Source organism: Phocoena phocoena, chromosome 12 (assembly GCF_963924675.1).
Source record: "Phocoena phocoena chromosome 12, mPhoPho1.1, whole genome shotgun sequence".
NCBI classification, from domain to species: domain Eukaryota; kingdom Metazoa; phylum Chordata; class Mammalia; order Artiodactyla; family Phocoenidae; genus Phocoena; species Phocoena phocoena.
Genome location: NC_089230.1, coordinates 22,204,249 through 22,229,138, shown reverse-complemented (window position 1 = coordinate 22,229,138; position 24,890 = coordinate 22,204,249). Strand labels below are relative to the sequence as shown.

Below are 24,890 nucleotides of genomic sequence, written 5' to 3'. Positions count from 1 at the left end.
TCTGTATTTCTGCAGTGTCAGTTGTTACTTCTCCTTTTTCATTTCTAATTCTATTGATTTGAGTCTTCTTCCTTTTTTTCTTGATGAGTCTGGCTAATGGTTTATCAATTTTGTTTATCTTCTGAAAGAACCAGCTTTTAGTTTTATTGATCTTTGCTATCGTTTTCTTCTTTTCTTTTTTATTTATTTCTGATCTGATCTTTATGATTTCTTTCCTTCTGCTAACTTTGGGGGGTTTTTTTGTCCTTTTTTCTCTAATTGCTTTAGTTGTAAGGTTAGGTTGTTTATTTGAGATTTTTCTTGTTTTGAGGTAGGATTGTATTTCTGTTGACTTCTCTCCGAGAACTGCTTTTGCTGCATCCCATAGGTTTTGGGTGGTTGTGTTTTCTTTGTCATTCATTTCTAGGTATTTTTTCATTTCCTCTTTGATTTCTTCAGTGATTTCTTCGTTATTGAGTAGTGTATTGTTTAGCCTCCATGTGTTTGTATTTTTTACAGATTTTTTCCTGTAATTGCTATCTAGTCTTATAGGGTTGTGGTCGGAAAAGATACCTGATATGATTTCAATTTTCTTATATTTACCAAGGCTTGATTTGTGACCCAAGATATGGTCTATTCTGGAGAATGTTGCATGAGCACTTGAGAAGAAAGTGTATTCTGTTGCTTTTGGATGGGAATGTCCTATAAATATCAATTAAGTCCATCTTGTTTAATGTGTCATTTAAAACTTGTGTTTCCTTATTTTCATTTTGGATGATCTGTCCTTTGGTGAAAGTGGTGTGTTAAAGTCCCCTACTATTATTGTGTTCCTGTCGATTTCCCCTTTTATGGCTGTTAGCATTTGCCTTATGTATTGAGGTGCTCCTATGTTGGATGCATAAATATTTACAATTGTTATATCTTCTTCTTGGATTGATCCCTTGATCGTTATGTACTGTCCTTCTCTGTCTCTTGTAATAGTGTTTATTTTAAAGTCTGTTTTGTGTGATACGAGAATTGCTACTCCAGCTTTCTTTTGATTGCCATTTGCATGGAATATCTTTTTCCATCCCCTCACTTTCTGTCTGTATGTTCCCTAGGTCTGTAATGGGTCTCTTGTAGACAGCATATATACGGGTCTTGTTTTTGTATCCATTGAGCCAGTCTGTGTCTTTTGGTTGGAGCATTTAATCCATTTCAATTTAAGGTTATTATCGATATGTATGTTCCTATTACCATTTTCTTAATTTGGGGGGGTTTGTTATTATAGGTCTTTTCCTTCTCTTGTGTTTCCTGCCTAGAGAAGTTCCTTTAGCATTTGTTGTAAAGCTGGTTTGGTGGTGCTGAATTCTCTTAGCTTTTGCTTGCTGTAAAGGTTTTAATTTCTCCATCGAATCTGAATGAGGTCCTTGCTGGGTAGAGTAATCTTGGTTGTAGGTTTATCCCTTTCTTCACTCTAAATATGTCCTGCCACTCCCTTCTGGCTTGCAGAGTTTCTCCTGAAAGATCAGCTGTTAACTTTATGGGGATTCCCTTGTATGTTATTTGTTGCTTTTCTCTTGCTGCTTTTAATATTTTTTATTTGTATTTAATTTTTGATAGTTTGAATAATATGTGTCTGGCATGTTTCTCTTGGGGTTTATCATATATGGCACTCTCTGCGCTTCCTGGATTTGATTGACTATCTCCTTTCCCATGTTAGGGAAATTTTCAACTATAATCTCTTCAAATATTTTCTCAGACCATTTCTTTTTCTCTTCTTCTTCTGGGACCCCTGTTATTCGAATGTTGGTGCATTTAATGCCCTCCCAGAGGTCTCTGAGACTGTCCTCAATTCTCTTCATTCTTTTTTCTTTCTTCTGCTCCCTGGCAGTTATTCCACCATTTTATCTTCCAGCTCACTTATCCGTTCTTCTGCCTCAGTTATTCTGCCATTCATTCGTTCTAGAGTATTTTCAGTTTCAGTTATTGTGTTGTTCATCACTGTTTGTTTGCTCTTTAGTTCTTCTAGATCTTTGTTAAATGTTTCTTGTATTTTCTCCATTCTGTTTCCCAGATTTTGGGTCATGTTTACTATGATTACTCTGAATTCTTTTTCGGGTAGGTTGCCTAATCATCTTCATTTATTTGGTCTTGTAGGTTTTTACCTTGCTTCTTCATCTGTAACATATTTTTTTGTCATTTCCATTTAAAAAAAATTTTTTTGATGGGTGGGGCTTTATTCCTGTCTTACTGGTTGTTTGGCCTGAGGCGTCCAGCACTAGAGTTTGCAGGCAGTTGGATAGAGCTGGGTCTTGGTGTTCAGAGGAGGACCTCTGGGAGGCCTTACTCTGATGAATATTTCTTGGGATCTGAGGTTCTCTGTTAGTCCAGTGGGTTGGACTTGGAGCCCCCACCACAGGAGCTGGGGCCTGACCTCCAGCCTGCGAGTGAAGATCCGGCAAGCTGCATGGCACAGCAAAGAAAAAAAAAAAAAAGAAAGAAAAAGGGAGGTCAGGGGAACAAGCCAAAGAGAGAGAACAATAATAAACTATAAAGAATAAAATAAATTTAGAAAAATAAAAGCTTTATTAGGAAAAATAGAAATGTAAATGAATCAACAACACTGAATCCACAAGATGAAACAGAACCCCAGTCTAAACGAGATAAAAAAAAAAAAGCCTTTGTATGGGGCAGAATTTAGGCGGGGGTGGAACTTAGGCAGGGGCGGGGTTTAGGGCAGGGCGGGGCCTAGGCGGGTCGGGGGTGACGTTTGAGCGTGGGGCGGGGCGTAGGCTCAGGACCCAGCTGGAAAAGGCCCTAGGGACGGGGCCTCTGCTTAGGACCTGAAGGGAAGGCGAGAGGCAGCACGTACAAAGGAGGGCCTCTGGAGTGTGGAGTTCCGGAGTTTGGAGGTAGGGCCTGGGTGAGCGTGTGGGAGTGGGGCTTGGGCTCTGCACGGCAGGAGGTTGGCTCCGAGGGCAGAGGATTAGGCCCAAGAGCCCAGCAGGCTCCCCCGTAGCTAAGTGGACAGGGAAAGCTCTGGCCCCGTTCCCTTCTGTTCCTCCGAGTACCCCCCCGCCGTTCCCCCCCAGGGTCTCCCCCATCCCCACGGGACCCCTAACCGTGTGTGGGTCACTGGGTTTAGGAACTCCTCCCTTCCCCCAGCCACCCCTCAGGGGTGCTGGTTCCAGAGGTCCAGCCTTTACTTTTGCTCCCCCTTCCCTCCCTCCAGCTCAGTCAGGACCCGCATGGCTGGAGGGGGCCTTGGTGGGCAGAGGATCAGGCCCAGGATCTCAGCAGGTTCCTGGGGGCCCAAGTGGGCAGGAGAAACCTGGCCACGCTACCTTTTGATCCTCTGCCCTCCCAGTGGTTCCCCAGTTTCCCCCTTCTGGTGTGGGATCCCTTCCCTCCCCCAGCCCCCCCCCCCAGGGGCGCCAGTCCCTCCCACCTCCACTTCTCCTCCCCCTTCACTACCCCCCCACGCCCCACGTCCTACCCGGTCGCTGGGGGTTCCTGCTGTCCCCTTAGTTGTCCGTGGTCCTCCACAGGTGCCTGGTATGTGCCTTAGTTGTGCTTCCTTTTTTTTAATGTTCCTTCCTATTTCTGTGCCAAAGAAAGGGTATTTAATAGGAAGTTAATGAACACTTAAAATCATTTTGTGAATCAAGAAAAGTGTCACTGTTGGGGTAGGACATTGACCTTACAAAAAGATTGCCTAAGGGTATTGCTCAGACAGTGTATCTTAGGGCAGAGTTGTGGTATAGGCCCATATACATATATTTTATATGTAGGCATACTGTGTGTATATATGAGAGGGAAAATATGCTTGTAGTAGGAGGGTTGTAATAGATTGAACCAAACAAAGTGTCTTTTTGTACAACAAAAGTGATAAAATATTAGTAGTTTCATATGTTCAAGCTAATAGACTCCTGCTCAGAATATCCACACATGAAGATAGATATCAGGAGGTAGTCTTCTATTTCTGTTAGGAAGTTTTCTGGCATGAACAGTTCATTTTGATCCATTTAAATCTGGCATGAGCCTTATTTTTTCACTCTCTTATGTTCTTCAGAGTGAGACATAAAACTAAAAACCTTGGAACTGCTTTAGGGCATCAGGTGTACATTCTTATAGACTTAGCATTTAAATAATTATCATAGATATTTCATAAACTTATTCTAACAGAGCTATATTAGATATTGCTATCCCTACTTTACAAACTAAAGAAATTAAGCAGTTATCCAAAAAAAATACACATAGAAACATACCTAATTAGTAACAGTACTAGAATTTGAATCCAAGTCTTTTGGATTTCATGTTTTTGGCACCTCCCTTCTGTTTCCCTTCCAAGGAACTAAAGTTCTATCAAATCAAAACCTACATTTCTCATAATATTTTTCCTCTTAAGGTTGGCTTGAGATATGGGAATCTCCTCTTTGCTGGCAGATTTTTTTTTCTATTATATTTAAAACAGTAAAAAAAAAATAGTTCACAGTTGCCTAATAGAAAGTGAAATAACATTTTTAGTTTATAAATATAGCAGATGTTTCCCCTTTTACTCACTTTAAGAATGATTTACTTTCTCTCATATAAAGGTCCAGGATGCACTTTTATCAAAGGGAAATCCTTAAGATAGCTGAAAAGAATAGTGTGTACTAATATACAGTTTTTAGTTCTTCCACAGAAAAGCAGAGGGTGCAAGGAGGGCGGGGATAGTGATTGTTTGAACAGCCAAGTGTTTACCTCTTTGTGCTTTTACCACTGTGTAATATCAGATAGAGGCAATACAGCCTATGGTTTTTTCTTTCTCTTGAAACATGCTTTTCACAGTCTGTAAATATTGACGATGTCAGTGATAAATCTAAATAGATTAAAAGAGTTATTTTAGAATTAATGCTGGCCTTTTAATTATAAATGCAGCTCACCTCATAAGTAAATCCAAAGCTTAGCTCTTTTATTGTTGTTCTTTTAAGTGACAGAAGTACTGCATTTGAATTCTGCTGTACAGCTTTCAAAGTGGTTAATATTCTGGCCTAACCATTTCTATCAGTGCTATTTTCCATGACTATTCTGAGATTTATTTAACCCAATCTTCTTACATTTGCTTACAGTGTTCCTCATAGTTAGCATGTCTTTCTCTTTCTCTGCCTCTTCAAATGCTACTGACCTTCAGGGTTCTGTTTAATTAATACTTTTTACAACATCTTCTAGAGTTTTCTAACTAACACCCATTTCTCCCTTTTCAGAATCCCCATACCACATAGTCAGGAGAACAATTTAGTACTTAATTAGAAATCATATAGCATTTAATTCTTGAATATATATTAATCTCATCAAATAGCCTGTGTAACAACCATCCACTAAAAAATAAACCAGAAGTTACTTGTTAACATTTCTTTTTGTTAAGTAGTAGAAAGAAAGAAATTTCTAACACAGTTCTGCTTTCCCCCAGGAATGTTTTTATGGTGACATCATTCCAACATACTGTAGTCCAGGGGGCTGCAATCCATTCAATAATTGACAGTTGAAATCTTTCCAAATCAAGAAAGAAGGAGAATTAACTAGATTTGGGCATTTCAAAAAATAAATAACATAAACTAAAAACCATTTTTACTGATTTAACAGATATTTATGCACTTAGTTGAACCTGTATGCTAGGCCCCCGTGAGAACATGTCATGATGGCTGCCAAGAACACAGGCCTTGGTCCCTGGGCGTGGAAACAAATGAGAAGCAGCATCTTCTGACTGCTGCATGAGGCGTGTTGAGCAGCCTGTGCTGTCTGTTCAAGTCTTGGTTGAATGACTGTGACCAGAGTTCTTAATAAAATGCAGATTACCTGTGTTTTTCTTTTAATATCGCTCAAGTAAAATTTTACTACATAAGTAAATTATTTCTCTGTAAATTCTGTTTTGTTCTTGTTAAATAATATTACCTACTTAATTAATCATCTGGAGATGTACAAATAAGCATTTAAAAATTAATGCAGGAGGCTGACCAAAGAAAGTATGCCTTCTCCATAGAGAAAAGGGTTTGTTAGGAGAATTTTAGTTTAGGCAGAAGCGCAAATTACTTAGTAAGGAATGGCACTGATATCCAAATTGTGAGATGGTTGTCAGCTTACCCTCTTTTCTAAAGATCTGTGTGAAGAATATATATAGTCACCTACCTGTGTTTTTATGCTTAGCTGCTTCAAATCACTGGACTTCACCAGGTAGTCTCAAGAGCCCTCTCAAATCTTGCATTCTGACTTTAAAAAATATATGTTATGTAAATTATGTGCCTTTGAAAGTTCAAGTTTTATGGGGAGAATTATGTCATATGTTTACAGTTTAATATAGTTTGTTAGTATTTATCAAAATCAAGCAAAAGATAGACATTGAATTGGTCAGTTTAAATTTGTATGTCTCCTGACTTTGCAGTTATACTTCTGTAATTTTTTCCTGTAAATATATTCATGCATATATATGTATACAGTGTATAAAAATATTCATGTAATATTAGCTTTAGCAACAAAAGTTTGGAAACAACGTAAATGTTCGTCAGTAATGGATAGCATTATAAATTGTGGTTCGTGCATGGAATGGAACACTATGTAGCCATTAAGAAGAACAAGGAGGATTAGGGACTTCCCTGGCGGTCCATGGGTTAAGACTTTGCCTTGCAGTGCAGGGGGTGCAGGTTCAATCCCTGGTCGGGGAGCTAAGATCCCACATGCCTCATGGCCAAAAAACCAAAACATGAAACAGAAGCAGTGTTTTAACAAATTCAGTAAAGATTTTAAAATGGTCCACATCAAAAAATAATCTTAAAAAAAAAGGCGGATTTAAACATATTTAATCTGGAATTATTGCTAAGGCATATTAAGTGAAAAATGCACAGAATAGTACAGTATGCAGACATATTACCACTGGCAAAACATACATACCAAATAATGCATTCTCCATAGAGAAAGGAGTTTGTCCGGAGGGTTTTGATTTAGGCTAGAACACAAATTTCTTAGCAAAGTACATTTATTTCCTTGCACACACACACATGCCTGGACACACACGTTTGTATGTGCATAGAAGGGTATCCTAAAACTAGTGATAGCCCTCAAGTGACCTGGAATAGGAATGAGAGGCAGACTTTTCACCGTTTTTTTTTCTCTGTCTCTCTCTTTTTTTTTTTGTACTATTTAAAATTTGTACTTGACTTTTCATCCATACCTCTTTGTACTGTTAAAATTTTTGTTAGTTCAATTTTTAGTTTAAAAAGTAAGACTTCCATGACTTAATAGCACCAGGCCTGTAAAGTGAAACTAGTTTGTCCTAAGACAAACTTAAATGAGATAAAATAGTATATATTTAAACCATTTTTTTTCCTTTGGATAGAGATTGAGAAGATCCTTCACACTTAAGACTTCATAGCTGTAGAATATATTTCAGAACTTCAGTCAACCTTTGTGAAACCATAGCTCTATAACTCTCATTGGCTATGTATCCGTGACCCTGAAAACTTCACAATTTGTTTTCTCCCTCTCTTCTGTTCCCGTCTTCTTGTCCTAGTGTCTATCCTACCTTACCTTTACTACAGATTGCCTATTCAGATTTAACCTCTTAGCTTAGGGCAGAAGAATCCTCTTAGCTTAGGGCAGTCCATTAATCAAGAGCAATCAACTTTTCCTCTTCATTTGCTTTCTTGTTAATTGAATCACCTAAGTCTCTTTTGGGAAGTTTCAACAATTTATGTTAATTTTTTAGATGATTAATAATCTTCAACTCTAGTATATTACTTAGTATTAGTCAAGAATGCTAGTTATCCACTGAATATGACAGTCATGACAGGTTCTAATAGGAAGTCAAAACTAATTGCTTATTAGATACATAAAAATATTATCTTAAAAACATAAACTGGAATATATAATTTATAATTTCATTCATAGTGATGAAATGGGACTCATCCCATAAGTTAAACTAAATCATAATTATATCCCACCTTATCCCCAAAATTAATTATTTATTTAAGAAATTAAAAGGTAGGAAGGGAGTCTGTTACTTCTACAGATATTAGGTAAGCTTTACTTGAGAAGCAACTTGAAGTATTAGACATGATAGAAAATGCAAAATACATAATAAGAAATGTGTGGCCAATACATGTGTGTAAACACTCAAAATGTATTTTTCTGCATATTTCCTATAGCAGCCTCCACCGTCAAATAAGTATATCAAATTTCAGTTCATTAAGGTTTCAAGAAAGTAATTAAGTGAAGTAATGAAATTCCTCCATGATCCTTTGAGCGCTTTCCTAGAATGTAATTGAGAGGTGTAACACTTTTATACCCATTTATGGTTTTCTGATTTGCAGGTGTAGCAAGTAACACTATCCAGCCTACTCCACAGACTATTCCGGCCATTGATCCTGCACTTTTCAATACAGTTTCCCAGGGTAAGTCAGCTGTTTTATGAGATATAGTGTTTCTGCTGTTTGGGGGCGTTGTTTTGTACTTTTATCTTAGGAGTGCAGTGTGTTTGAATGTCTAGGTAATTTGAAACACATTTCTTTGAATGCCTTTATTCACTAGATTCTCCAGTAAACCAAGATTGTTTCTTATTATCAAAAATACCTAAATCCAAAGGCATTCTCTCTCTTTTTTTTAATCTTTTCAACTTCTTTTTTTTTTCCCCCACTTGGTTGTTCTGTTTGTTTAATTTGGTCATTCTTATTCAGAGTTTTCTTCATGTGTCTGCTGAGATTAGTCCTTTTATATTTAGAATGAAGATGTTGATTGATTATTTTCAGTAGATGTTATTGAATTTCCCCTGATACTATGTCTGCAGGTCTGTTTCTCACTTGATTTTTCTGTTCTCCCCTGTGAGTGGGAACAGGCCATTCAGCTTCCTCCTGCATCTCAGCCATGGATGAGGAGATCTTTTCTTGGAGAGGGATGGCAAAGGGTGTACCACACATACCTTGTCCATCCTAGTTCTGTCCAGGAAGTTAATTCCACAATTTGAGAGAGACATTCTCTATCTTTTTTGCCTAGGGTCTCATGTGAGAGATGGGAAGCCATTAAGGCTGAGGGTGTACAGTTATGCAGAGGTCGATAGAGGGGGGAAGGATGTGAAACTAGTGCAGATAATTGTTTTAGACTGACTCAGTAAAGATTCCCCCAGTCCCACTCCTCATACAGCTAGACCCTCTCTGAAGTTTCTCTGGATAGGCTCCCCAGTTGCCTCCTATATTACATGTTCTGAGTTGGGATTTTTTTGACACTGTTTTATCTAACAGCATACCTTCACTTAATTTCTACTTTTCTAGAAGTTTCTTTAAATCTCTTGTCAATTATCCTTTCCAGTTTTTACACTCTTTTCTCTGCTTTTCCTTCAGTTTTAGAATTTTATTTCCTTTTGTTTTACCTTATCATTTTAATATAGTTTCAGAAGGAAAAATAGTCAATTATGTATGCTTAGTCTACCATCTAGAACTAGAACCCTGGAATTCTTTACCCAACCAAACTGTCAGGTATGAAGGCAAAATAAATATTATTAAATACGTAAGGATTCTGAAGTTTTGCCTACCATACACCATTTCTAAGGAAGTTATCAGAAGAAGTTACTTCATCAAGAAAAGAATGATAACCAAGAAAAGAAATATGAGATATAAGAAATGGTGAAATTAATCTTAGGTCACCTAAAGAAAAAGTCCATTGACAGCTTTTCCATAGGCTTGAAAAGCAATTGCTTTAAAATTAGAACAGGGGGGACCTTGAAGATGGCGGAAGAGTAAGACGCGGAGATCGCCTTCCTCCCCACGGATACACCAGAAATACATCCACACGTGGAACAACTCCTACAGAACTCCTACTGAAGGCTGGCAGAAGACCTCAGACCTCCCAAAAGGCAAGAAACTCCCCACGTAACTGGGTAGGGCAAAAGAAAAAACAGAGACAAAAGAATAAGGACGGCACCTGCACCAGTGGGAGGGAGCTGTGAAGGAGGAAAAGTTTCCACACACTAGGAAGCCCCTCCGCGGGCGGAGACTGCGGGAGGCAGAGGGGGGAGTTTCGGGACCGCGGAGTAGTGCACAGCGACGGGTGCGGAGGGCAAAGCGGGGAGATTCCTGCACAGACGATCGGTGCTGACCGGCACTCACCAGCCCGAGTGGCTTGTCTGCTCACCCGCCGGGGCGGGCGGGGCTGCGAGCTGAGGCTCGGGTTTTGGTTTTGGACGGAGCTCAGGGAGAGGACTGGGGTTGGCGGCTTGAACATAGCCTGAAGGGGTTAGTGCACCACGACTAGCCGGGAGGGAGTTCGGGGAAAAGCCTGCACCGGCCGAAGAGGCAAGAGACTTTTTCTTCCCTCTTTGTTTCCTGGTGCGCGAGGAGAGGGGTTTAAGAGCGCTGCTTAAAGGAACTCCAGAGACGGGCGCGAGCCGCGGCTAAAAGCGCGAACCCCAGAGACGGGCGCGAGCCGCGGCTGAGGGCGCGAGCCCCCGAGACGGGCGCGAGCCGCGGCTGAAAGCGCAAACCCCAGAGACGGGCGCGAGCCGCGGCTAAAACCGCGGACCCCAGAGACGGGCGGGAGACGCTAAGGCTGCTGCTGCCGCCACCAAGGGGCCTGTGTGCGAGCACAGGTCACTCTCCACACCCCTCTTCCGCGGAGCCTGTGCAGCCCGCCACTGCCAGGTTCCCGGGATCCAGGGACAACTTCCCCGGGAGTACGCACGGCGGGTCTCAGGCTGGTGCAACATCACGCCGGCCTCTGCCGCAACGTCACGCTGCCTCTGCAGCCGCAGGCCCGCCCCGCACGCAGTGCCCCTCCTTCCCCCATCCCCCAACCCCCGGCCTGAGTGAGCCGGAGCCCCCGAATCAGCGGCTCCTTTAACCCCGTCCTGTCTGAGCGAAAAAACAGACGCCCTCCAGCGACCTACACGCAGAGGCAGGGCCAAATCCAAAGCTGAGCTCCTGTGAGCTGTGAGAACAAAGAAGAGAAAGGGAAATCTCTCCCAGCAGCCACAGAAGCAGCGGATTAAAGCTCCACAATCAACTTGATATACCCTGCATCTGTGGAATACCTGAATAGACAAGGAATGATCCCAAATTGAAGAGGTGGAATTTAGGAGCGAGATCTATGATTTTTTTCCCTTTTCCTCTTTTTGTGAATGTGTACGTGTATGCTTCTGTGTGAGATCCTGTCTGTATACTCTTGCTTCCACCATTTGTCCTAGGGCTCTATCCGTCCATGACTTTTATTAAAAAATTCTTTTTCTTAATAATTAAGTTTAATTGTAATAACTTTATTATACTTTACCTTCGTTCTTTCTTTCTTTCCTTCCTTCCTTCCCTCCTTTAGACAACGAATCACCCCAAATTGAGGAGGTGGTCTCAGGGAGCAGGATTTATGATTTTTCCCCCTTTACCTCTTTTTGTGAAGGTGTATGTGTATGCTTCTGTGTAAGATTTTCTCTGTATAGCTTTGCTTCCAACATTTGTCCTAAGGTTCTATCCGTCCCTTTTTTTTTTTTCTAAATATTTTTTAATTCAATAACTATATTATACTTTATTTTATTTTTACTGTATCATCTTTCTTTCTGTCTTTTTTCCTTCTTTCCCTCCTTCCTTCCTTCCTTCCTCCCTCCCTCCCTCCCTCCCTCCTTTCTTTCCTTCTTTGCTTCTTTCTTCCTTCCTTCCTTTCCTCCTTTCCTTCTTTCTTTACTCATACTTCTACTAATTCTCCCTACTTTTTCTCCCTTTTATTCTGAGCTGTGTGGATGAAAGGCTCTTGGTGCTCCAGCCAGGAGTCAGGGCTCTGCCTCTGAGGTAGGAGAGCCAACTTCAGGACACTGGTCAACAAGAGACCTCCCAGCTCCACATAATATTAAACGGTGGAAATCTCCCAGAGACCTCCATCTTAACACCAGCACCCAGCTTCACTCAACGACCAGCAAGCCACAGTGCTGGACAACCTATGCCAAACAACTAGCAAAACAGGAACACAACCCCACCCATTAGCAGAGAGGCTGCCTAAAATCATAATAAGGCCACAGACACCCCAAAACACACCACCAGACGTGAACCTGCCCACTAGAGAGACAAGATCCAGCCTCATCCAGCACAACACAGGCACTAGTCCCCTCCACCAGGAAGCCTACACAACCCACTGAAACAACCTTAGCCACTGGAGACAGACATCAAAAACAACGGGAACTACGAAAGTGCAGCCTGCAAAAAGGAGACCCCAAACACAGTAAGATAAGCAAAATGAGAAGACAGAAAAACACACAGCAGATGAAGGAGCAAGATAAAAACCCACCAGACCTAACAAATGAAGAGGAAATAGGCAATCTACCTGAAAAAGAATTCAGAATAATGATAGTAAGGATGATCCGAAATCTTGGAAGTAGAATGGACAAAATGCAAGAAACAGTTAACAAGGACCTACAAGAACTAAAGACGAAACAAGCAACGATGAACAATGCAATAAATGAAATTAAAATCACTCTAGATAGGATCAATAGCAGAATAACTGAGGCAGAAGAACGGATAAGTGACCTGGAAGATAAAGTAGTGGAAATAACCACTGCAGAACAGAATAAAGAAAAAAGAATGAAAAGAACTGAGGACAGTCTCAGAGACCTCTGGGACAACATGAAACGCACCAACATTCGAATTATAGGGGTTCCAGAAGAAGAAGAAAGAAAGAAAGGGACTGAGAAAATATTTGAAGAGATTATAGTTAGTTGAAAACTTCCCTAATATGGGAAAGGAAATAGTTAATCAAGTCCAGGAAGCACAGAGGGTCCCATACAGGATAAATACAAGGAGAAACACGCCAAGACACATATTAATCAAACTGTCAAAAATTAAATACAAAGAAAGCATATTAAAAGCAGCAAGGGAAAAACAACAAATAACACACAAGGGAATCCCCATAAGGTTAACAGCTGATCTCTCAGCAGAAACCCTACAAGCCAGAAGGGAGTGGCAGGACATACTGAAAGTGATGAAGGAGAATAGCCTGCAACCAAGACTACTCTACCCAGCAAGGATCTCATTCACATTTGATGGAGAAATTAAAACCTTTACAGACAAGCAAAAGCTGAGAGAGTTCAGCACCACCAAACCAGCTTTACAACAAATGCTAAAAGAACTTCTCTAGACACGAAACACAAGAGAAGGAGATGACCTATAGTAGCGAACCCAAAACAATATATAAAATGGAAATAGGAACATACATATCGATAATTACCTTAAATGTAAATGGACTAAATGCTCCCACCAAAAGACACAGATTGGCTGAATGGATACAAAAACAAGACCCTTATATATGCTGTCTACAAGAGACCCACTTCAGAACTAGAGACACATACAGACTGAAAGTAAGGGGATGGAAAAAGATATTCCATGCAAATGGAAACCAAAAGAAAGCTGGAGTAGCAATTCTCATATCAGACAAAATAGACTTTAAAATAAGGACTATTAAAAGGGACAAAGAAGGACACTACATAATGATCAAGGGATCGATCCAAGAAGAAGATATAACAATTGTAAATATTTATGCACCCAACATAGGAGCACCTCAATACATAAGGCAAATACTAACAACCATAAAAGGGGAGATCAACAGTAACACATTCATAGTAGGGGATTTTAACACCCCACTTTCACCCATGGACAGATCATCCAAAATGAAAATAAATAAGGAAACACAAGCTTTAAATGATACATTAAACAAGATGGACTTAATTGATATTTATAGGACACTCCATCCAAAAACAACAGAATACACATTTTTCTCAAGTGCTCATGGAACATTCTCCAGGATAGATCATATCTTGGGTCACAAATCAAGCCTTGGTAAATTTAAGAAAACTGAAATTGTATCAAGTATCTTTTCTGACCACAACGCCATGAGACTAGATATCAATTACAGGAAAAGATCTTTAAAAAATACAAACACATGGAGGCTAAACAATACACTACTTAATAATGAAGTGATCACTGAAGAAATCAAAGAGGAAATAAAAAAATACCTAGAAACAAATGACAATGGAGACACAACGACCCAAAACCTATGGGATGCAGCAAAAGCAGTTCTAAGGGGGAAGTTTATAGCAATACAAGCCCACCTTAAGAAGCAGGAAACATCTCGAATAAACAACCTAACCTTGCACCTCAAGCAATTAGAGAAAGAAGAACAAAAAAACCCCAAAGCTAGCAGAAGGAAAGAAATCATAAAAATCAGATCAGAAATAAATGAAAAAGAAATGAAGGAAACAATAGCAAAGATCAATAAAACTAAAAGCTGGTTCTTTGAGAAGATAAACAAAATAGATAAACCACTAGCCAGACTCATCAAGAAAAAAAGGGAGAAGACTCAAATCAATAGAATTAGAAATGAAAAAGGAGAAGTAACAACTGACACTGCAGAAATAAAAAAAATCATGAGAGATTACTACAAGCAACTCTATGCCAATAAAATGGACAATCTGGAAGAAATGGACAAATTCTTAGAAATGCACAACCTGCCAAGACTGAATCAGGAAGAAATAGAAAATATGAACAGACCAATCACAAGCACTGAAATTGAAACTGTGATTAAAAACCTTCCAACAAACAAAAGCCCAGGACCAGATGGCTTCACAGGTGAATTCTATCAAACGTTTAGAGAAGAGCTAACACCTATCCTTCTCAAACTCTTCCAAAATATAGCAGAGGGAGGAACACTCCCAAATTCCTTCTACGAAGCCACCATCACCTTGATACCAAAACCAGACAAGGATGTCACAAAGAAAGAAAACTACAGGCCAATATCACTGATGAACATAGATGCAAAAATCCTCAACAAAATACTAGCAAACAGAATCCAACAGCACATTAAAAGGATCATACACCATGATCAAGTGGGGTTTATTCCAGGAATGCAAGGATTCTTCAATATACGCAAATCTATCAATGTGATAAACCATATTAACAAATTGAAGGAGAAAAACCATATGATCATCTCAATAGATGCAGAGAAAGCTTTCAACAAAATTCAACACCCATTTATGATAAAAACCCTCCAGAAAGTAGGCATAGAGGCAACTTTCCTAAACATAATAAAAGCCATATATGACAAGCCCACAGCAAACATCATCCTCAATGGTGAAAAACTGAAAGCATTTCCACTAAGATCAGGAACAAGACAAGGTTGCCCACTCTCACCACTCCTATTCAACATAGTTTTGGAAGTTTTAGCCACAGCAATCAGAGAAGAAAAGGAAATAAAAGGAATCCAAATCGGAAAAGAAGAAGTAAAGCTGTCACTGTTTGCAGATGACATGATACTATACATAGAGAATCCTAAAGATGCTACCAGAAAACTACTAGAGCTAATCAATGAATTTGGTAAAGTAGCAGGATACAAAATTAATGCACAGAAATCTCTGGCATTCCTATATACTAATGATGAAAAATCTGAAAGTGAAATCAAGAAAACACTCCCATTTACCATTGCAACAAAAAGAATAAAATATCTAGGAATAAACCTACCTAAGGATACGAAAGACCTGTATGCAGAAAATTATAAGACACTGATGAAAGAAATTAAAGATGATACAAATAGATGGAGAGGTATACCATGTTCTTGGATGGGAAGAATCAACATTGTGAAAATGACTATACTACCCAAAGCAATCTACAGATTCAATGCAATCCCTATCAAACTACCACTGGCATTTTTCACAGAACTAGAATAAAAAATTTCACAATTTGTATGGAAACACAAAAGACCCCGAATAGCCAAAGCAATCTTGAGAACGAAAAAAGGAGCTGGAGGAATAAGGCTCCCTGACTTCAGACTATATTACAAAGCAACAGTAATCAAGACAGTATGGTACTGGCACAAAAACAGAAAGATAGATCAGTGGAACAGGATAGAAAGCCCAGAGATAAACCCACGCACATATGGACACCTTATCTTTGATAAAGGAGGCAGGAATGTACAGTGGAGAAAGGACAGCCTCTTCAATAAATGGTGCTGGGAAAACTGGACAGGTACATGTAAAAGTATGAGATTAGATCACTCCCTAACACCATACACAAAAATAAGCTCAAAATGGATTAAAGACCTAAATGTAAGGCCAGAAACTATCAAACTCTTAGAAGAAAACATAGGAAGAACACTCTATGACATAAATCACAGCAAGATCCTTTCTGACCCACCTCCTAGAGTAATGGAAATAAAAACAAAAATAAACAAATGGGACCTAATGAAACTTCAAAGCTTTTGCACAGCAAAGGAAACCATAACCAAGACCAAAAGACAACCCTCAGAATGGGAGAAAACATTTGCAAATGAAGCAACTGACAAAGGATTAATCTCCAAAATTTACAAGCAGCTCATGCAGCTCAATAACAAAAAAACAAACAACCCCATCCAAAAATGGGCAGAAGACCTAAATAGACATTTCTCCAAAGAAGATATACAGAATGCCAACAAACACATGAAAGAATGCTCAACATCATTAATCATTAGAGAAATGCAAATCAAAACTACAATGAGATATCATCTCACACCAGTCAGAATGGCCATCATCAAAAAATCTAGAAACAATAAATGCTGGAGAGGGTGTGGAGAAAAGGGAACACTCTTGCACTGCTGGTGGGAATGTGAATTGGTTCAGCCACTGTGGAGAACAGTATGGAGGTTCCTTAAAAAACTACAAATAGAATTACCATATGACCCAGCAATCCCACTACTTGGCATATACCCTGAGAAAACCAAAATTCAAAAAGAGTCATGTACCAAAATGTTCATTGCAGCTCTATTTACAATAGCCAGGACATGGAAACAACCTAAGCGCCCATCATCGGATGAATGGATAAAGAAGATGTGGCACATATACACAATGGAATATTACTCAGCCTTAAAAAGAAATGAAATTGAGATATTTGTAATGAGATGGATAGACCTAGAGTCTGTCATACAGAGTGAAGTAAGTCAGAAAGAAAAAGACAAATACCGTATGCTAACACATATATATGGAATTTAAGGGAAAAAAATGTCATGAAGAACCTAGGGGTAAGAGAGGAATAAAGACGCAGACCTACTGGAGAACGGACTTGAGGGTATGGGGAGGAGGAGGGGTGAGTTTTGACAGGGCGAGAGAGAGTCATGGACATATACACACTAACAAACGTAGTAAGGTAGATAGCTGGGGGGAAGCAGCCGCAAGGCACAGGGATATTAGCTCGGTGCTTTGTGACAGCCTGGAAGGGTGGGATGGGGAGAGTGGGAGGGAGGGAGACGCAAGAGGGAAGACATATGGGAACATATGTATATGTATAGCTGATTCACTTTGTTATAAAGCAGAAACTAACACACCATTGTAAAGCAATTATACCCCAATAAAGATGTTTAAAAAAAAATAAAATAAAATAAAATAAAATTAGAACAGAACATCAGAGCTCCCCTCCTTTAAGAAAAATCAAGCGGATTCTATGCAATACATAGAATAAGAAGCTGTAGAATGGGAAAGAAATGGATAAGAAGCTGTAGAATTCCTTTCCCAAGAAGAACGAAAATATCCAAGAAAACATTTTAAATCGTACAAGTAGTTTCAAGTAAGAAGCAAACTGAAATATGCCATGATTTTGAGCAATAATAGAATTATGAAATATAAGAAAAGGGATTTTGTTTGATTTGGACACAAAGAACATTCTCCTTGCAATGGCATAGGCTTATCACAAACAGAATACTTTATTCAGGGCAGAATATAAATCATCACTGACAAGTGAAGGTAGAGAGATATTTCTGGAAGTTGAAAGGTGGAATAAAAGAAAGCTGTTATTAGGATGAGTGTCCAGAAGTGAAATGTTGTGATTTTTTTCTAGAGTTGATGGAATGAGAAATAGAAGACAAAAGTAAGCAACTAAGCAGTTTAAAAGCACTAATAAATTTAGAAGGAGACAGGGCAGGAGAGGATAGTAAGATAAATTATTTACCTTTCATAGCAGAGTGTCAGTAGATAAAGCCTAAAAACTGATAAATCAAGAAATGGTGGTATAAGCTTATCAACTGGGGTTAGGGAAGTAACCTAGAGAAAACAAAAAATAGAAATAATTCAAAAGTGAAGTGGGCAGGGGCAAGGTAGATGACTTATTTAAGTGTATGAGTTACGTTAAGTTTATTCTACTTTTCCTGGTTTTATTAAAACCTAAAATCAAGAGCTGCAATGGCCTTTGAATCCTGAAAGGCCTAGTTTAAGAGTATGTGTATGGGGCTTCCCTGGTGGCACAGTGGTTGAGAGTCCGCCTGCTGATGCAGGGGATACGGGTTTGTGCCCCAGTCTGGGAAGATCCCACATGCCACGGAGCGGCTAGGCCTGTGAGCCATGGCCACTGAGCCTGCGCATCTGGAGCCTGTGCTCTGCAACGGGAGAGGCCACAGCAGTGAGAGCCTCGCGTACTGCAAAAAAAAGAAAAAAGAAAATAAAAAAAAAGAGTCTGTGTATGTTTCATGGGGGAACATAGTGCTAAGGTAAGAAGAGTAAAGAAACTATAATAAACTAGCAAATTACCCAAGAACATAGTGGAAAATGTCTATTAGTAGACAGATAACCTGCCCAGTAAATACTATATTCCTCTGTTAAACTTGTTTTCCAGATTCCTCTCTACAGTCCCATGTACCTGTAAAAGCTCTCCCTAAAATATGGTGTGAAAATACCAGAAGCAGACTAGAGAGAACAGTGAAACAGAATAAAGAATCCAGAAATCAGGCCACACAATATGGGAATTAAAATAATGACAAAAGTGGCATTTGGAACAGTGTGGCAAGAAAAACAAAACATCAAAACTGATGTTAGAAAAAATATGTATTAGATACTATCTCCTAATTCCTGTATCTCATTTGGTTGTATCTTAACAGGTTAGACTAATGAAAAGTAATAAATTGCATACAGCAAAAGATTTCCTCTCCCCATTATGTTGTTAAAACGCAACTAATAGACCAGGAGGAAATCAATACTTAGAACAATAAAGAATTACTGTTCAGAGCATATATAAAGAGCTCCTGCAAATAAATAAATAAAACTTAACTCAATAGGGAAAAAAAACAGAGAAATAAACATAGGGAATGATTTGTATGCTGTTGGTGGGAATATAAATTGGTGAAGCCTTCTTCAGTAGCATTCTGTCACTGTCAGAATTGCAAATTTTTTTTGACTCAGCTATTCCACTTTTGGGAATCTATCTTAAGAGAAATATTTAGACATGAGCACAAAATGTATTTACATGGATATTTTATTTCAGCATCACTTGTATTAGTAGAAAACAATTTTAAATGTCTATTAATGAGAAATTATGGCCCATCTGTCCTATGGAATACTGTGCACATATTAAAAAAGGTTAAACACTTTTATAGTGAATTTGTGGCTCACTCTGAAGAGGAAAATGGAATTGGGAAGGTAGGTATTTGAAGTTCAGTATTTACTTTTTTAACTTGTATATACCTGATAGTATTAGAGTGCGAATAACAACTTACTTCTTAAAGGTTTTTTAAAAATTAAATAGAATATATGAAAAATATTTAGCATGGTTTGTGACATAATAATATTCTGCCCCTAATCATTACTATTGCTGTTGCCATTATTAAGTGATGTGTCCTGGTGATGCCTGGATTTAAGGGATCAGTACTGTACTTTATATTTACCTCCAAGATTTACTTCAGGGAATCAGATGATTCCCATATGATTTTGCCTATGCTTTCCATTCAAGTCAGAGGATAATTGAGTACACTAGGATCAGATTATCCAAGGTCCTTCACATGAATTTCTAGTTAAGTAGGAAAAGATCTCTAAAGACCCATTTCGGAAATATTTATAATTAAGTATTCCATCTTCTGTCAAGGTTAGATAAATCAACCTTGGAAATAGATGCTTCTAGCAACTGAGCATGCAGGGATTTCTCTTTATACCAAATGATGTTACCTTTGATCCAGTGCTGACCCAGGCTCTTTCCCCCGGAATAGAGAACTTAACTGATGGCTCTACCTCTCCTCTGCCCGGTTCTTGTCCTGCCCTATGAAGGGGAGAAGCAGCTCTGTGATAAAGACAGTCTTCTTGAAGGCATCTGGAACTTATAAGCACAGATTTCAAAAAAGAGATATTAAATTAGACAACTTCTCTAATTCTTTTTTTTTTTTTTTAAATGGTTGGATTAGCTATATGTGATCTTTCTTTTTTCTAATTCTTTAAACACCTTTTAGGTCCACAATGTGCTCTCTCTGGTTCTGATTATGGCTTCTGGTAAATTTTAATGATAGAAAAAAAAAACAGCTTTCATTTAGGTGCATTAAGTAATAGTTACTATTTTGAATATAAACTCAGATAAACTGAAATTGAACAGTTGTTCTCTTCCTGAAATGTGTTTTCCTTTGTTATGTCTTTTTTACTTTATTTAGTTTTTAAATGCTAATTTAAAAGAATCCTAACTAGGAAGCAGATTTTATTTAATTTAGAATTTTAATTCATGTGTTTTATTATTAATGACTTATAGATAATATTTTTAAAGGAAAGAAAGCTTGAAATATTACAAAATAGCAAAAGTAGCTATTTGACATGGCTTTTTAAGTTCTTTATATATTTATATATATGTATTATATATTTATATAGAATATTTTTATATATTCTATATAAATATATATTTACTTATAAATATTTATATATTTAATTGGTAAAAATAAATCTTAACATCTATATAAATTTGTAAATTACATTTTACATCTAAATCTAAGTTGGTTCTTATCATCTAGTTATTATATTTTATAAGATAGTTACATAATTTGTCATACATGCTGTAAGCTATATATTATGTATCTGTAATTATAGTTTTCTAAGATATTCATTTTATAAATATTGAAATTGTTATACCATAAAAAAATGCAATATTTGTGTTTTTAAATAGTTTTATCACTAGTAGATAAGTTTAGTTTATAAAAACTAAAATAGTAATGGAGTTCTTACTACTATACACATTTTTATCTTATTAATAAATAAGTGATATGTCAGCAAAACAGTGTTAAAGCTGATGCTGTAAAAAATAAAATTAGTCCTGAGCATTAGGGCTTTCCTCCAGCAAGTCCAGTAAATTCTGGATAGATGTCTTACATATTTAAACATTGCCTGGAGATAGAAGAATAGACTCTTAAAGCACAAAATGAGTAGTATTAAGGTAAACTTAATTTTCATAGATGTCTCACTCACCTAGATAATATGTCTCACTCACCTAGATGATAGTATACATCTAGGTGATTAGAGCCTCTCAATATACTTTGAAAAAACATTGATGAATCTTTCAGTAAAAAAAAAATAAGAAGTGTGCCTGACTAAATTGTCAAAAGAACTGCAGGACAGTTGTTTTTTTAGGTTTAATGGGTAACAAATGCCAAGTCACTAAAATACTAAAAATAGAACTGTGGAGAAACTGTTTTTTGTTTTTTAAGTATATAATTACATTTTACTAGTTTATTCATTTGTATTTCTTACGTTTAGGCAAGACCAGAATTCAGGGAAATTAAAATAAGTTCTGTTAAAATTGGAATGTGTAATCTCTGATTCACAACAGTAAGGACCAACTCTTAATATAAGCTTTAATAATATTAATTCAACAAATATTTGAAGGCTTTGTATGTGTAACACACTGGGCTAGTTACTATATGTAGATACATAAGTGCATTATCTTCAAATCTGAAATTTAATTAATGTTTAATTCTATGTGAACTTTTATTCCTTTTAAAATGTGGGAAAGAATTTAAAGTACAGACAGCTTTTTTATATTCCTTTGTTGAAGTTATTCAGCACTTACACTGGGCTAGAAACTTTAGGATACATTGTTTCAGTATTCTTTTTTGAAAATTTTTAGAAAATAATAATTTGGATAAGAATTTAGTATCAGAGTACCTGGAATTGCTAAATACTTTGAAGTCCTTGCCTAGGGAATGTCAAAGTTTTCATTTAATGCTGTACTATCTGGCAAAATTAAAAGCAACTAAAAAAAGTAATTATATTTATAACTATAAGCTTATAAACAGGATCAAAATATATGTTCATTTAGAAACAGAATCGAAATTTATTATCTTTTCGTTATATTGTATGCCCCCAGCCTTCTGACCAGTTCTCCTTAGAGTCCTCATAAAAATTTCTAAAGAAAATTGTATTTATTTCCAAAGACACAAAGTCAGTTTTAATTTCACCTTTAGAAATATATATTCAAGTATATTCAAATCTTAGATTAAATGAAATGTTTTCAGTGTGTTTTTTTTACCCAAATTATTTAGTTGGGCTCATCCATATCAATCATAGTGTAACTAGAAAACTTGCTGGAAAAAATTTTAGACAAATAATTGGTAAGGGTTGTTTACATGTTTAAAAATTGTGTAGTGTAATATGTCTTAGTTAAACCTTAGAGTTTTGTATATGGACAGCACAAAAATGCAAACTATTTTCTTGCTTAAAAAAAGTTAGATGACTTATGTAATTTTTTAACATAAAGTTTGTTATTTAATTTTTTTTGAGTTATATTTATATTCTAGTTCAAATGAGGGTTGAATGGTTTAGTCTGTGTGTATTTATTGTTCCATGAAGAGAGTCTCAGCAATTCTAACATACACACCAAAGCAATTTTCCTTGTTTTATACAGAATATAATTTTTTTTGCAGTTAATTTGCCAAAATATAAAGGCTTCCAGTTTACGACTTCTGGTAGGAAAATCTTGCTCATATAAGTTGTTATGTATTGACATCTGTGTGGTTTATATTAGTAATTTAAAAGTTTAAAGCATAAAGAAACTATTCAAATACAACTGGGGATTGGGGAAACAACCTTCAGTTTTTAATATAACCTTAAACATTTTCTGTAATCTTGAATATAAGCATTTACCTAGCCTAAAAGAACGCTTCCTATATTCTTTATAAATATCTTAATTATTCTGTATTTCTCTTAGGAGATATCCGACTAACACCAGAGGACTTTGCTAGAGCTCAGAAATACTGCAAATACGCTGGCAGTGCTTTGCAGTATGAAGATGTCAGCACTGCAGTGCAGAATCTACAGAAGGCCCTCAAGTTACTGACTACAGGCAGAGAATGAAGCCTTTGTACAACATCCATGCATTTTTGGCTTAAAGAACTAACAGTCCACTACTCTATCTTCAGCCTATCAGGAGCATATTTTAAGGAAGACTTCAGTTCCATTGACTATAACAATGGAATCTGTGTCTGTGTATCAGATTCCTGTTGAAGCATTCATCAGCAGCCTCAACCAGTTTTCATTGTCCATTTAGTGGATTCAGTAGTCTCTGAGTGTATAGGGCTGGTTTGAGCAAGGTCCTAAAAATGCCCATTTGAACCCTGCTTGTTCAAAAAATGAGAACACACTTCTATAAGATGTATTGGGAATTAGCTTTGTAGCTTAATCTACGTAAATTAAGGAATTTTTTAATCTATAATTTGGACAAACAGACCATATTACTTTGCTATAAAATTCTAAATTTAACTTTTAATAAAGATTGCCAGAATATTCTAGAAATGTTTTTGTTTTCCTCAGGACTTCTGAAACAGATACAAACATCCTAAACTGTTGAATCTGAAAGAGATTATGTTCAAATTTCAATTTATATTCATATTAAATATAGCTACATTAAAAGTTAAAATGTTCATGGAAGGAAATGTAATAAGGTAAAGAGGTAGAATCAGTTTTAGACGTAAGAGTAATGTTGGTTGCTTAACTGTTTTTCCTTATTCATTGACGCTTAAGGTGAATTGGTATTTGCTTCCTAGGCAGTTTGACTGCATGTGTTAGAGAATGAAAACAAGACATTTGTAATAATGCCTGGACACTTGGTGCTTTGAGTTAAGGTTCTCCTCTGCTGCTATGGAATGGATTCCATAGAGTGAATAGTTATGAATGATGCAGAAGATTATAAAAACATAAACTCTCAGTTGTTAAGTTTATAAGTTACGTGGGAATTATGGACTTCCTATGTCACCTGCATTTGTGCTGTTTAAAAAATAAATACAAGGATTCTTTTAACTAATTCAGTTTATCACAGAGCCAAAAGTCTGTTTTGCATGCTAAAATTGTCACTTTTCTAAAGTCATTATTTTTAGTTATAAGAATATAAAGAGAGAAATTTGGCAGATTTACCTGAAATTATCTGGTCCATTTCATTCATTCCACTAATATTGGGAATCTTTTAACATAGGGGTCAGCAAACTATGGTCCATGGGCTGGCCATTTGTGTAAATAAAGTTTTATTGAAACCAAATAATAGCCATTTATTTATGTTTTGTGTTTGGTTGCTTTCCACGATGGCAGAATTATATGGCCTGCAAGTCTAAAATATGTACTACTTGGCCCTTTAAGGAAAAGTTTGCTGACCCCTGTTCTGACAGTCTGTTTGAAAGAAAATGAATCATTATCTCATAATCTCTTATGTCTTTCTATTTTTCTTTGCATAAGTGTAATGTTATTTATATAGAGTTCGATAGAATGAATATTGACAGAATAAACTGTTCTAAATTATTGCAAAAACAAGCCCCCCAAAAACATGCCTCCTGAAAAACATTTTCATATCTTTCACAGCTGAATTCTTAAAACATTTGCAGGGTTCAACATTTGCATCTGGAATTCCAGGACTCTGATATAGTTCTATAGAAGTTTATTGAAATAGAAAAATGACTAGGGTGATATTTCATGTTATAAAAGATAAATGTAAAATACAGTTCAGCAAATTTTAATTCAAATCCTAACATGTCTGGCCACTAGGAAGAAAACTGTCACCTCTCATTTCACACCCTACCTGTTGCTCCCAGTTGGGAGAGCACATGGAAGGGAGAAGATGCTGTGGAAACCATGGAGTCCACTGAGAAGTGAGCTGTGATGTAGCAGAAATCCCAGTTGTTTTGTGGCC

At 37.3% G+C, this 24,890-nt stretch overlaps 1 protein-coding gene across 2 annotated transcripts in view; it reads left to right on the top strand.

The window, feature by feature from the left end:
• VTA1 (vesicle trafficking 1) overlaps positions 1–24,020 on the top strand; it is a 72,468-nt gene extending 48,448 nt beyond the window's left edge. For both annotated transcript variants that reach the window (XM_065888869.1, XM_065888870.1), the window contains 2 exons: positions 8,307–8,387; positions 22,923–24,020. In XM_065888869.1, the coding sequence (XP_065744941.1) occupies positions 8,307–8,387; positions 22,923–23,068 (227 nt within the window). In that variant the 3' untranslated portion in view covers positions 23,069–24,020. The remainder of the gene's footprint in view (positions 1–8,306; positions 8,388–22,922) is intronic.
• The last annotated feature ends 870 nt before the right edge of the window (positions 24,021–24,890 follow it).